General features: G+C 42.0%; 2 protein-coding genes across 2 annotated transcripts in view; both read right to left on the bottom strand.

Annotated features, from left to right (window-relative positions):
* Positions 1-14859, bottom strand: part of LOC125573774 (vegetative cell wall protein gp1-like) — a 33036-nt gene that overhangs the window by 17696 nt on the left and 481 nt on the right. The window contains exons 3-4 of the mRNA XM_048734541.1: positions 13958-14122; positions 13251-13612 (exon numbers count right to left, since the gene is read on the bottom strand). Coding sequence (XP_048590498.1) covers positions 13251-13612; positions 13958-14122 — 527 coding nt within the window. The remainder of the gene's footprint in view (positions 1-13250; positions 13613-13957; positions 14123-14859) is intronic.
* LOC5505442 lies at positions 233-5428 on the bottom strand. The gene is made up of 7 exons (XM_048734670.1): positions 5310-5428; positions 4521-4782; positions 3517-4062; positions 2640-3182; positions 2137-2266; positions 992-1416; positions 233-575 (listed from the first exon to the last, which is right to left on the bottom strand). The coding sequence occupies exons 1-7, from the start codon at positions 5368-5370 to the stop codon at positions 296-298; spliced, it is 2247 nt and encodes a 748-aa protein (XP_048590627.1). The 5' UTR covers positions 5371-5428; the 3' UTR covers positions 233-295.

Genomic DNA, 14859 nt, shown 5'->3' with positions numbered 1-14859 from the left:
AGGAAATGATAAAGATGATGGTAATCAAGAAATAAATTCGCAAAATTGCATGTTCAATGCTCCTGGAAGACCGTTTATTCTTTATATGGATGAGCGCACTTACATCCCTTTTTTGAGTGGAGGGAGGAGGAATTCACCTTCCTCGGAGTTACTGGGGGGGAGGGGGAAGGGGGAAGGGGGAAGGGGGAAGGGGGAAGAGGTGTTGCATGGATAAGAAAAACAGCGTTCGGGATTGGTTTCTTTTGTTTAATATTTGTACTAAAGGCTAGGGCCAAGTACCATTACAACTGCATGCCTAGTTTTTCACGACATTAAAATTCTTGAATTCAATAACGTTGTCATAACCATTGGCAACGACCACGCCACCACTTGCGAGAGCGGAAAAGTGACCGGAAATGGTGCGCACGAGAACTCCGTCTCTATAGACACGAGCCTGACTTCCGGCCACGACAACTTTGATGTTGAACCAGGTTCCTGTGGCTGGAGGGCCGTTAGAGCATGGGAACGTGGACGTAGTGTGGACGACATTGGTCTGGACATATCCGGGTTGTACGCAGCCGTTGACCCAGTGGGGCCTGGAACACACAATGAAGACACACAAGTTAGTATGATTCAAGACTGCGACTATCTAGGATGATCTCTTTCTTGAACCAAGGGATACAAAGATCTACCGCAAAAGTTACTGGCTGGCATAAATGGCTCCACGCCGCTATTTTAGGATCCCGCTCAATGTCGATTCACACAAAGCATCCATTTCCATCGGCTAATTCAAGCAAGTAATCAAGATATTTTAAATCAAATATCTAAAGCATATTATACTTTATTCCTAGATTGTTATTTTGAAGTTTCCATGCGAATAAATCACTGTATTTTCAATGATAAACAATAACAAAGGAGTGAGTTTTTTTATAACATTAGCCATAAAAATTTCAGTGACAGGAGTTGAAAATAAGAATTGTAACCACTTTTTGAACCGGTAAATAGGCCTTACCTGAAGTAAATGAAGTCGAAATTGTTCAGGTCCTTTGCGTTGAACATTATTCCAAGATGTCCAACTCCAGAAGACTGGCTACTAGATTTTCCGCGAACGTTGTAGAAATCAGCAGAGATTGTATAACCTGAGCCTGCAATTACCTCGTCGTACAGCGCACGGCAGAACCCGCTCCCAGGCCATGCGCCGTTTGTACCATGAAGTGTATAACCGCTGCCTTTCTGAGCTGCACTAATGCACTGAGTGGTAAGGAACGGTATTGGCTGGTTGAGTGGGCGGAGTCTGAAGTCTCTGTAGTAGATGACGTTCTGGTAACCATTGGCGACAATGACACCACCTTTTGGTGTGGGAGTGAAGCGCGTAGGGACTGAGCTGAGATATACATTATCTCTGTAGATTTTTACCGATGCTCCTTCAACACTGACCTGAAACAAATTATATCAAGGCTTTAGCGATACGTGAAAGCAATTCCATTCCCCATTTAAAGGCTTCACACCTGATAAATTTTTGCGCTTAGTGTGAAAGCATTTTCATCGGCGTAGCCAGGATTTTTAACAAGAGTGGGCCCAAAAGGCCTTTTCAAGGCATTGTCTCTTGTGTTTTAGATAATGTTTCATACATTCACTGTATTTTTGGCTGCTAGAAGCAGGCCCGTACCCAGGATTTTTCTTTGGGGGGATGCGAAATCCAAAAAAAAAAAATGGACCTAGTTTTTCCCTTCCCGGGGGAGGGGGGAGGACACAAAAAGCAATTTTAAATACCTTTGCAGTATATCCACAGAAAGTTTATTGTCGGATTTGGCTACGAGAGTGATCAAGCTTATGCTTTAAGTGTTGTCTACAGATAGCACGTCTATTGATAACCCAAAGTAGACCTTCGGCTGTTGTGTGGGGAGGGGAGGGGAGGGGATAGGGATGGAATGCGTTCGCACCCCTTGCACTCCCCCTGGGTTCGGGCCTGAGAAGGGGGGCCCGGGCCCCCTTTGCCCTGCCTACGCCCCTGATTTAAGCCCCAAATGACTTTCAAGAATGTTATCCTACCCTTATCAGCAGCGGTTTCTAAGGAAAGTATTAGGGGATCCGACCACATATTTCCTAAATATCACAATGTAGTGGCATAGTTGCATGACACACAAATGTACTTACCTTTGCAGTAAACCAAGTCTGTCCTTTTGGTGGTCCATTAACACACGGGCGGTTAACTGCGAGATTGTCAAACACAGGAACCCCATTCTTCACATATCCGGTCTGGTAGCAACCGGCCACCCAATGGGGTCTGAGATAAGAGAGTACACGTGATCATCACGTGTAAAAGGGTAACAAGCACGTGGGGAGGAAAGTGGTTATTGCGTTTGACATAAGTGTTGTCAGAGGGGCTCATTCGACTATATCAACAATGTGATGCATCCATAACCATTTTGTGAGCTCTAATCAAAAGGTGTAACAAGGCAAAGGCATTGTAGGTGTAAAAGCCCGAGTGCGAAGTGAGACAGAGTTTTTTATTCACGATCTTGCTATAGAACGAGGCAACTGCCAGCGCGCTTCATACTGGCTATGGTTATTCTATCATGTGATAATCACGTAATTGTTTTGTATTGGGCATGTGATGCGCACGTAAAAATGGAGTAAAACAAATTTGTTGAACTCACCTGAAATACACAAATTCAAAGTTGTCGATGTCTTTGGCGTTATACATAAGACCCAAGTGCCCAGAGTTAACGCCTTTCCAGCCAACCACGTTATACAAGTCAACAGACACACTGTACTCTTTAGTATGAAGACTTTTTGGCATGAGCACTCTGCAGAACCCGCTAGCAGGCCACGTGCCATGCGCAGCATCCAGCTCATAGTACCCAGGCCCTCGTAACGTGGCTCGACAAGACCGTGAAGGGAATGGGAGCCCATCCGACAGCTTCTTCATTTTATACTCTTTAAAGTATATGACATTTTTGTAACCATTGGCAACGATGACACCACCTTGTAGTTTGGCGGGAAAATGGGTTGTGATAGTCGCTACCAGGATCTCTCCGAGGAAGATTTTGCCGCGTGTTCCGATGACGTCAACATGCGCGCTGAACCATTTTCCGCCTGATGGGGGGCCACCAGAGCATGGCCCTGAGGAAGCACCACTAAGATTAGGGACCCCGTTGACGACATATCCTGTTTGATAGCAGCCCCCAGCAGAGTGTGGCCTGAAGATGAGTAGATGATTGTTATCGTCAGAATTTAAAAAGGAGACAAGTGTTGACATAAGATAATATTTTTTGGAGTTCGCTAAAATCATTGTTTCCTTTTTTTACCAAAAACTGTGTACGTCGAGAATTCCCATTCACGTAACATTGCAGGCGACCATTTTGAAATAAATTTAACTCATCAAGTCTGTGAGTGCAAACTGAAAGTAAAAATTATGCACATGAAATGTCCAATAATTTGCTTGACATAAAAAATGTTTTGTTGAAATGCTGCTATCATGCGAGATATTTTAAATATCTTTATCAATAAAAGCGCATCGCCGTCTCGACTTACCTAAAATAGACGAAATCGAAATTGTTAATGTCCTTTGCATTGAACATCAGTCCAAGATGTCCAAAATTAACACCGTCACGCCCGATCAGATTCAAGAACTTCGCCGACACCCGATAAGAGGAACCAGGTAAAGCAGGTTTAAGTAATGTTCTGCAAAACCCGCTTCGCGGCCAGGAGCCATGGTCCGCGTCCAGCAAGTAATATCCAGGAAGAGTGTGTGTCGCCATACAAGACCTCGCCGGGAAGGGGTAGGATTTTGAGATGCCTTTTATCTCGAAGTTTTTAAAGTAGATAACATTTTTGTAACCGTTCGCGACGATGACGCCTGCGCGTCCATATGGTCGGTAATGGGTAGAAACTTCTCGGATTAGTTTGTTGTCCAGGAATATGCGAGCTTTGGTACCCTGGACGAGAACCTTTGCCTGGAACCATGCTCCACCCCTCGGAGGTCCGCTTGGGCAAGCACTGGACACTGAGTCCGCGGGGAATGTTGGGATTCCGTTGATGACGTAACCAGTTTGGAAGCAGCCCCCAGAGGAGTGAGGACTGGAACGATTCAAAAATCGAAAAGTATAGATTATTTAAGCTGGCACTGAGCTATCATTCTTTAATATTTTGTTATTCTTTCGACAAAATTATTTTCCTTTATCACGAGCACAATAATTATCAAATATATTATAATAACGAAACATGCAATCATATTTAAAAATACAATCAAGTAAACAGTTTGCAATATCAATAATCTGCACATAAATCTTATTAGAAAAACGTTGTCAGTGCAACCGGCGAATGGCAAATGGCAGTTCCACGACTGAAAAAAACTCTAGCTATGCAAGAGCTATAAATCCATTGCCTTTAAATATAATAAAAAAATATATATATATAATATGATACCATATAAGACATAGTACTTAGAAGTAGTGGAACTGTAACTCCAATCGACATTTGCCGTTTGCACTAATCATTACCAATTTTTTTAAATGGGTATATAAAGATGCACTTACCGAAAGTACACGAAATCGAAGTTGTTCGCATCCAGCGCATTGTAAGCCAATCCAAGATGACCAAAATTCACCCCGCCCCTCCCCCTCACGTTATACAGCGACACCAAAGCCTCGTAGGAATAGTGTGCGCCGACAGGGAGGATCTGGTTACGAATTGCACGACAGAAGCCGCTGGCTGGCCATGAGCCGTGGTCTGCATTTTGTTCGTATTGGTTATTCGCTAAGTTGAAGGAATTGCAGGATAGCACATCGTACTTTGCACCTGCCAAAGAATGAAATAGAAAATAACTCGTTAAAATTAAAAGAATGACATACCGCACAAAAATTACATGGCTCACTTGTAACAATGTAACAGTCCTGTTGTATACTTGTTATCCTTTTTTTACTAAAAGCAGCCTGCTAGCCCGCTCTTATTTCGGGTTATTCGGAAAGGTTTTCTTTTCGAATATGTGGCCGTCCACGGGAAAACGTAAACTTAGGTCTTCAAACTCGTGGGCACGGGCGTTGAAGAGGATTTTTTTTCACGGTATTTTTTCCGTTGGCACGGAATATTTTTCTGTGGCCGCGCGTGAAGACCGAGGTGCAATTGGGCAACGGTGCGAGAAAATGTATCATTTCTTCGCAATCCAAATAGAAAGAATTCCCATTCGAAAACAAATCATTTCCAAATAAGTCTGAATAAGAACCGACTAGCATATACGATGTCCTAAGACCTCACGTTATAAAGCTATGCGAGAAAGATTTAAACTATCCAGGAGAAACTTAAGAAATGTAAAGACTGTACACTACCTTCAGCAGATTGCAGGCCCGCCGCAAAAGACAGGGCAAGCAAGCCAAGCACCAACTGCATCTTTGTACGCGAAGCTTTCTTAAAAGACGTTTTGTTTCACTCTTGTCGATATGGATATGGAGTAAGCCAAAGCCTTGTAGATACAATTCGTGAAGTCAACACTGGGCTTTTTATACCCTCCGGTATTGAATAGCGGAACTATTCGCGCTGCATACATTACGGTCAGCGCTTATAAGATCTACAACCATGAATAAATTAACACAGTGTGCTTAACTACAGAAGCAGAGGAAGCATGCCAAGGTCAGAGTGATTAGCACGTGAGTGCTGAGGTGGCGGAGTGGGGTAAGGTGGCATTACAACTACCCTCCCTCCCACCCTGGTACAATTCGCACTGCGACCATTGCTTTGAGACCATTGTTGAATCGCCAAATTTATCCCCAATCTTATGCGATGACACAATGGATGCAGTGTCGGATAGTTTACAAATTCTCAAATAGCACTCGTGAGAATTGTGTCACGTATTCGACCTTCGTATAAAGGAGTAATTACGCACCTGCTTTGTCTTCTATTATCTTTGTTCTACAAAGGAGTTCTTTTGTCTCTATTCTTCTCGTTCTTTGTGTCGAGGTGTGAATATTGTTCATTTTCCAATAAAATTACAGCTTGTCGTATATGAACATTTTTTTTACTCAGCAAAGCCAGCTCTACCTCCCCAAGATCGAACGAATGTGTTAAAAAAATTCATTATCTAAAAACATTCATTCTTGAATCAAATCAAATAGAAGCATCAGAGACGGACAAATCGCCTGTGATTACTCACTTAAAAAGGCCCGCCCATTTATTCGAGTGTGGTATTTATGTTTATCTCGAAATGTCAAGTTTATACAAAGGACGAAAAGCACGTATGCGCAAAACGTGACGTCTTACTAACACTTGCTGACAGGTAAGAGGTGAGTCTTGCTGTAAAGCGCTATTCTCGACTTCCTTGCTACGAACTGGTACCACTTCACATTTTATTAGAAATCAAACGTGGTATATAAATACAATGCAGATAATATTCTTAACTTAAAAATTATAATACCTAACATATTACTGCAAGTGCAATTAAACAATTCAAAAATATCAATAATCTTATGAAAATACAACTTCAAAATCACACGCCCGATACGAAAACCCGGATAAAACTCTATAGGCAAAAAACCGGGAACGTATTCCTCGATCGCATGTGTTGATTACATAGCCTCGATAATTAAGTCATTAATATAATATACCATGAAGTTTGGTTACACAGTGGTACTAGCGTCCAACATGCGAGATGAAATAATTATCATATCTCTACCGCAAATATACGATATGTAGTTACGTAATCTTACAAAATAAAAAATTGTTGTTATATTTAAACAAAAGATCACGTAATGTGATAAAACATACTCAGAACCGTAACGAAAACGCTTTCCAACTGCACGTTGTTACGTTGGAAAGCATTTATTCTCGACTTCCTTTCTACGGGGTCATGAAGGGAGGCCCGATTCTCGTTTTCCGACCGTTATTTTCGCAAAATTCCGGTCCCGGTAGGTAAAATCCCGGTGGCTATATTACATATGCTGAATATAGGCTAAATATGTTCTTAACGAAGTTCTTAAATTTTAGTGTATATAAGAATTAATGAATTATTAGGAAGAGAATTACGCTAATGATCAATAGCAATAATAACGGGTTGTTGCTATGAGCGCAATTTTATTCTGCATTTTAGAACGTTCACCACAGGTGAACCGGGATATGGGTCATTCTCTCTTGATCCTTCGGGAAAATGAAATATAGAATGTTTTCTCAATAAAGCTATTAACATTGTGGCCCAGAAAGGGGTTTAGTCCCTCTAGAGAAACTCTTAACCGCTTAGGGTTTTAACATAGTTTTAAAGATAAACAAAAACCCCCCAAAAAATTGTCACAAACGAAAAAAAATAAAACTGATCAACAGATGTTGGGTCTGAAAACGGACGGGTGTAGGAGGCCATCACGCAGTCTCTGCAGCAGTTACACGCAACCACAGGAAACCCGAAAAGGCAAAACAATCAAACAACACAGGATGATTTGAAGGAGTGTTTTAAGAATCATACAAAATGTTCAAGCGCATATGCAATGCACAAATGTCAAGGCAATAACTATATTCTAAACATTACTTTTTCATAATTAAAATATAAATGTACAAAGATCTAAAATATGATCATTACTATACAAAGGGTTTGGTCAGTTTGATTATTTCCTTGTTAACAGAGGCCTCTTTTTTATATTTCGCTGAGCTAAGATACTAGCCTCTTTTTTATATTTCGCTGAGCTAAGATACTAGCCTCTTTTTTTATATTTCGATGAGCTAAGATACTAGCCTCTTTTTTTATATTTCGATGAGCTAAGATACTAGTCTCTCTTTTCGCTCCAAAAGACAAGGTTCCTAGCGAACACCAGCAGCACAGCGAATAAGAAAGAGGCCACTGGAATTTGATGATATATATCTAGTACTAAAACTACGGGGATGTTAGATACAGGAGGCCTACAAATGCTGGATAAAAGGCGCAGTAAGTTAACCAAAAAAATAACATTTTACATTTATTCTTTCTTGCCTGTGAGCTACTGATAATTGAGGCGTAAACTTCGCTTTGGCGGTCAAATACCACAGAAATTCCATTATCTGGGAAGCGTCATTTTTTTATTATAAAATCGCTGTATCAAGCGCTTCTGTGTTCTAGTCTGGTGCAATTTTTAAAAAAAATCGATGTAAGAAAAGCCTCTGCTCAAAAGGGCAAAATTACATAAATTTTAACAAAATTGATATTTGAAATTATAGTATTGGTCTGTTGGTATTGCATTCTTAATTACATTACAGCGATTTTTAAAGATTATGCGAAATTACATTTGTAGTTCTTTAATTGGCAACGTGATGAAGAATGGACCAATAAAAAACTTCAAGGCTTTTAATTAGTGGATGCCATAATGCAGTTTCTGTCCAAACGACAAAGCAAAAAATGGCAAGTTTTCCCAAAATAAGGTCTGGTTAACTTCGGTAAGTTTGAATTTTTGCATAGAGGTTCCTTATGTTATGTTAACCAACATATCAAAAAGTGTTTTTTTTTTCAAATGGATTCGTCTTCGAGATAAGAGGCTTGAAGTGCAATTTTCAAATGTTAAAATTCTGAATTCTCCTCGTTTTTAGGGAGAAGTCGGGCTCTGATCAGAAATTAAGCTACCTTTTTGCTCGCTAATATCTAAATTTCATATCTTCTAAATTTTTTTAAAATTTGGAATTAAGCTCTTTGTATGCGGAATCTTAAGCTTATATATTGAGAATTCGAAAATTTCATGCCATTTTGTTGCTCTGTCTGTCCAAACAAACTTCTGATTCGGTGCCAAGTGTTGGGCTTTAGACCTAAAAATTACATTCTCACAAAATGTTTACCAAGTTGCCGACCTTCAACATTTTCAAATGAAAAAAAAAAACATTTAATAATCCGTAAAAAATAGATTTTGAATCTATAAACACGTCACTAGATTTGGCTGCCATCCTTTCTAAGTGTAAAAAGAAAAATATTAAACCCCTCCAAAATTGACTAAATACTAGGTGTGACGAAATTAAAAGTTTGTTGTGTTTAACACAATAATAAAACACAAATTAGAATAGCATTTTCCTAAAATTGCCATGGAAGCTCCCCCAAAAATGAACATTGAAAAAAGTATTCATTTGGTTAAATTGCATCTAGTCCCCATCAATAAATAAGGCTCTATCGACATTAAAGCAAATAATTGGTTGTCAAGCAAATACAACCTACAATAAAAAACTTTATAATTCCATACCTATTATTATTTCTCCAGCGACAATAGAATCCCAGCAAACTTAGTGAAGCAATAATCTCTATCTTGACTACAGCTTTGTCGAGCGGCAGTTCCTCTAAGTTATCTGCATTGGAAGCTGTCCGAATTTCTCGGGAATTGTCCAAGAAAACGTGGACGAAATTGGTTGATTGACGAGGGGTTCTGGGATTATTCCGAGAGCACGCGAACAAAACTGATCGGGAAAACGCCGCTATTCCCAGGCTTTCTCTCCAGCTCTCCAAGCTAAAAAAGAACGAGAAGCAGTTGAAGTTGAAAACATATCATTTTCCCCTCCCAATCGCCCACATTGAAGTCTGGATTTGACAATGCATCTGAAGAAGAAAAACGTATTGTAGACGATCGCAGTCTTTATTTCGGCGCATTAAAAGGGTAACATTTGGAGCTTGGGGATCCTTTGACAAAATCCCCACAAGAAAAAGGGAGGAAGAGGGTATGGAACTCTTCTGTATTCACGGAATATTGTTAGATAGGCATAGGAAATTCGGCCTAAGGGAGTCTCGTGACCTGGCTTCTATTGGCTGAGTAGCTTGTCGGTTAATGACGTCACTTTTGATTTGCTGCTCGTCTTGAAACCTGACAAAACACTCGAAATCGGCAAATCGACGTGTCTATGGGCTTGTATGGAGCGCCCGGGGACGGCAGTGCTTAAAAACGCAAGACTAGTTCCAGTACCGCGCAGTTAAACCAGCCTTTTTGTTTTGAAATGGCTGGGTTTTACCGGCGAACTGTCACATTTTGGCGAATGCTAAGAAAATTGGATCAAGCCTAAGGCTAAAACTTTCTTTATGACTCCCTCATTATCAAACAAATCTGTCATCTTTTGTACAGTATGGTTTTAATGCTGTACAGTTAGTCAAAACAGCGACAGAAATCAGCCTTTCGTACTTTTACTCGAAAGATTCAACACTGAGATTTTGTTTGTTTTCGCCAGAACACGCGCATGCGCATACGTTATTCAGCACTGTCCCCGGGGACGAGGAGCCTGGAAACAAGGAGCCTGGGAACGAGGCCTATGTCACTGTATTTTTGGACATTCCTCTGGCTCCCTTTTAATCGAACATCTGTATTCACGACATTCCTTTCCTTCTCTCGCTAGTGGAATAGTTGCTTCTTAAGCGCAGGTCGACTTACCCACCACTCGGCGTCTTCACCTTCGCCTTTGACGAGAATGACGTCACCCTCCATAAATGAAAGCTCGTCATCATTGTCAGCCTCGCAATCATACAGCGCCTGAACTCTGCGCGGGAACTGGCTCGAGGGGACCTGGGGACGAAGGTACAAAAAAAAAATGTCTAATCTATCATGGGTCCTGATTGTTCGAGGACCAACGGGGGCCTGGAATTGACGGTATGCAAAATTTACAATCTATCATGGGTCCTGATTGGTCAAGGGCCAAAGAAGTGAGAAATTGTAATGGTTCTTTATAACAGGTAAGATGTTGATTTAAAAGTGTGAAGATACGTTTTGACTTAAGGAATAAAAGGAGCTGTTATACGAATCATAACTCACAGAAAACGGCTTATGATCGAAATTGTTAATTCTTGTTGAGGGACGAGAAGCAAAGAATCCGGAGAAAACCCAAGAAGCGAGAACCAAGACTTTTTGAAGTCGAGGCTCTGCGAATTCCTGCGGCGTCAGGGCTCTTTTTACTGGTCACCCCTCCCACTCCCTCCACCCCTCCCCTGGGCACGTACCGGGTTGCTGTAGTTCCGAGGAGGTATTTCCGGTGCTGGGGTGTCGCCAACTTTGCTGTTTTCTTGCACCTTTGGTAAGGGCTCGTCTTTGTTTGGTGGGTAAACTGTGATTACAAAATAACAATCACATGAAATTGGTGGAGCGCCGTGAGCAAAATGGGTAGGGCTTTTTTGGGCTTTAGACCCATTCGCGTCCCATTTTAATTACACTGTATTTACACACAACATTAATAGGCGTTGCTGCTGAGAAACTCAACACACTCGAAACAGTCTAGCGCGTTCCTACAGTATTATAGCACGCGCTTGGGTTTAGGTTGAATATTCTGGGAACTCGTGTCAATATCTGCTAAAAGGGGCAGTGTATTGGTCAGAGCTTTGCAATACCTTTCCGGCCCGGACACAATGAATTTCAGTCAAATTCCAATATTGACTTACGAGCCTTTGATGCATTTGGGAGACTTAAATTCAAAGGAAATGACCACAAACTGTAAATAAACATAGTTTTCAATAAAATATTGCATATTATTTAAAAAAAGGCATTGACAGCTTAAAGTTCAACTGTTTGTAGACAATTAAAAGCCTAAACACTGACTCCAGACATGCGCAGTACCGCTTTCCGTGAAACTAACGGAATTACATTTAGAGCTTTCTTATTGGTCAGCGTCTTGCGGGGAGAAATGGCGTGATTGGCAACCATTCTAGTGCTGACCAATAAAAACGCTCCAAGGATTATAAATGACAGAAGGCGACTTAGCTTGGAAATCGTTGGCGAGGGTTTGCAGGATACTGAAAACCACAGTAAAGGGGGAAAGGAGTTGTGCAAAACTAGTTCCAGTACCGCGCGGTTGAAAGCGCATGCGCATACGTTATTCAGCACTGTCTTCTTTACCTTTGACTGTCGGGTCTGAGTCTTGTCTCCTGGGAGGGGGTGGTCTCACAGGAGGCCTGATAAAATAATACGCAGATTACATACGTACTTTGACGTATACAAAAGGCGAGCCAAAAAAATCAATAGATTTACACCATGGTACACAAAGATATGTAAAATTATATTCTACTGATCTATTTACTTAACTATTGACCTATCTATTTAACGTTTTACGTGCGTGTGGACATAAATGGACGTTGTTCCGTAAGCGTGGAAATGATTGAAATACATGTTACTTGATTCTCGGGGAAGGAGTTGATTTGCAGGTTTGAATAGAAGACATTTTCATCCGAAAGACGCCCATATGCGGCGGGGAAGTTCACACTTATTGCGTTACTAAGGCTAACATTATAATACCTTGGTAACGAATTACTATATTTTCAAGAAAATGAGTAACAGTGCTTTAGCAGGGATGAATATGTTTATCCCAAAGACGGCCATATCAGGCGGGGAAGTTTAGGTGTTTACTGCGTTACAACGACTGAAAAAATCATCATACCTCGGTAACGTCGTAGACTTAGGTTTGTTCGGGGCATTCTTGGTCAAACCGACGTCATTACTAACACGGCCGGTGTTCGCCGGTTTTTTCAAGCCCGTGGGTCTCGGCGGAAGCTCGGGGCGAGATGCTTTAGAATCGTCCTTCTCCCCCTCTCCCAGGGGGAAAGATGACTTCTTTACCAGAGTGGGTCTCCCCATATCTGCGATGTCCTCCCCAAACGGGACCTTTCCGTCCGATTTGGACCTTTTATGGGTGGGTACGGGCGGAAGATTGGGTTTGAGGTCCAGGGACCTCTTTGGTGCGGGTTGTAATGGAGGCGGTCGACGCTCTGTGTCCGGATTTGTCTGCATGTCCGGTGGCGGTGGGGCACGGGTGGGCGTGTCGTCGAATTGCGGCTTAGGGACCGGGGGTGGAGGCGGGCCTGTTGGCCTGACTGGCCTACTGACAGAGGAGCATCTTATTGGAGGAATGGGTGGGGGGGATTCGGCGACGTCGAATGGGCTTGTTTCGTCTTGCCTGAGAAAAAAAAATGTTATTTAACCTGTCGCCACCTAAATAATATTACACGCCAACCATAAAACTGTTTGACGTAGAATCAAGAAATGAATAGGGATTATGAATCCCAACGGTTGAACTGGATTAAAACACTCGGTAAGTTCCCATTAGGATTGGGACATACTCAAGAGAATCAATGGAAGAGCATAGGTGGCGCAGTTGGCAGAGCGTCTCCCTGTAGTGCCTGTGCCTCTCAACACTGGGTTCTGGGTTCGATTCCCGGTTCCGTTGAGTTAGTTGGTCCCGCCTTTACTCCGAGTTTTTTTCCCCGGGTTCTCCGGTTTTCCTCCCTCCACAAGATTAATTAATTTCGATCTTAGCTGGATCCTGAGACGAGAATGATTAGCTACTCCAGTTTATTAATTTATTTTTCTTACCATGATTTAACGCCATGCCCGAATGTGCTCCCCGTAGCGACATTCGTAGAAGAAGGTAACGCAACACTTTGTCGGACACTTATCGGTACAGTTTCGCCTGTCGTTCGGGGAGGTACGGGCGCTTTTCGTCTCATGACCACCGGCGAGGCATTACTACTTGCCGACATGTCCCTAGTCCACGGCGAATTTGCCAGACCGTGGTGGCTATCGTTGCTTTGGAGACTTAGCCCGGCTAGCAAGGAGCTCATGCTCGTTGGCTCCTGGGAACGACCCTGTCGCGAAGACGGCATAATCATCTGGCTCACAGGGCGAGGAGGCAAATTGCGACGGTGGCGGGGAGGGGTAGGGGGACCAGACTTTCCCTGTTGGAAGAATAGGGAACGGTATTAAAAATGAAATGACGGAATTACAGGGGTACCTGGAGAGCGATTTTATTATTAATCGCCTATTTGCTGATAACGTGTTGTTTGCGTGACAAAATAAACATAGAAATGATTGAGGTCGTCATGCCAGAGAAAGACGAAAATTTTTTTTTCATGAAATAAGTTCTTTATGACAAATAAAAAAACTTTCTGACTGATCCGTAAGAGGTGGATAAATTGCTTTTTGTTGTTTTTATTAGGCCGCTAAAAGAGCGCGCGAGTTTGCAACTCAAAAAGTCATGTGACTCAGTGCAAGTCGCCTATTGGCTATAGCGTTGTGCGTACCTTGGAAGAAAGTCTGACATCATTCAGCGCCTCGTCATCACTCAGACTCGTTTTGATGTCTGTCAACTCGATGACGTCATCCGTGAAGTCGTCGGCCTGGTTCAGTCCCCAGTCGATTTTCACGTGATCACAGAAGGTCAGTTTGCCCTTAGCGCATTTCCTCAGCTAAAAAGAAACAATTGCTTGTGACTTGTGGTGTAAATTGGTAGATATGAATAGGGCACACACCCAAAGAAAAAAAGACGGTTTATTGGGGAGGTGCGATATCCTGGCAACGAGACAAGGAAAGCGGGATGAAGGAGGTGCGTTTAAAGAAAGAGAATCACGCCGCCGTTTTATGCTCCCGCAATTTCCCTCGGCTAAATCAGACAAGTAATTGAGACACCTTCAATTAGAAGGTGACAATTGTATTCACAGAATGTGACCAATAACAAATGTGTGGTTGATCGACACCCTTTAAACTTGTCAAAATTCTGTTTGAGGGCCCAAAACAAGGTGGGAGGGAGAACAATATAAAACCAATGCTGCGTAGCGTCCCTAGTCCAAAAAAGTTAGTTAGGCCAAATACTATGAGCTTTACCGTGCTTATTCAAGCCGAGAACATTGAAACAAGAAAAGAATAAACACGATTTTTAAGTACCTCTCAGTGATGTGAAATGCCAGTTGATATTAAAAGGGAAGGTCACGTCTGATTGGTGGGTTCATACTTTTCAGACTACTGTAGTGAAAAAAAAGTACTAACAAGACAACTGTAGTACACTTTGGACTAGCGTTTGACTTCTAATGACTGTGGTTGGTAGAATCAAACAACTGTAGTCTAGATGGCCTTTGATTGGTCAATTTATAGTTGCAAGTACATTCCATTTGCTTTTGGAGTTTCCAGTTTGTTTCTGGAGGGTGTT

Source organism: Nematostella vectensis, chromosome 11 (genome assembly GCF_932526225.1).
Source record: "Nematostella vectensis chromosome 11, jaNemVect1.1, whole genome shotgun sequence".
Lineage (NCBI taxonomy): Eukaryota > Metazoa > Cnidaria > Anthozoa > Actiniaria > Edwardsiidae > Nematostella > Nematostella vectensis.
The sequence above is the reverse complement of the archived record's forward strand: the minus strand, read 5'-3'. Positions and strand labels throughout refer to the sequence as shown.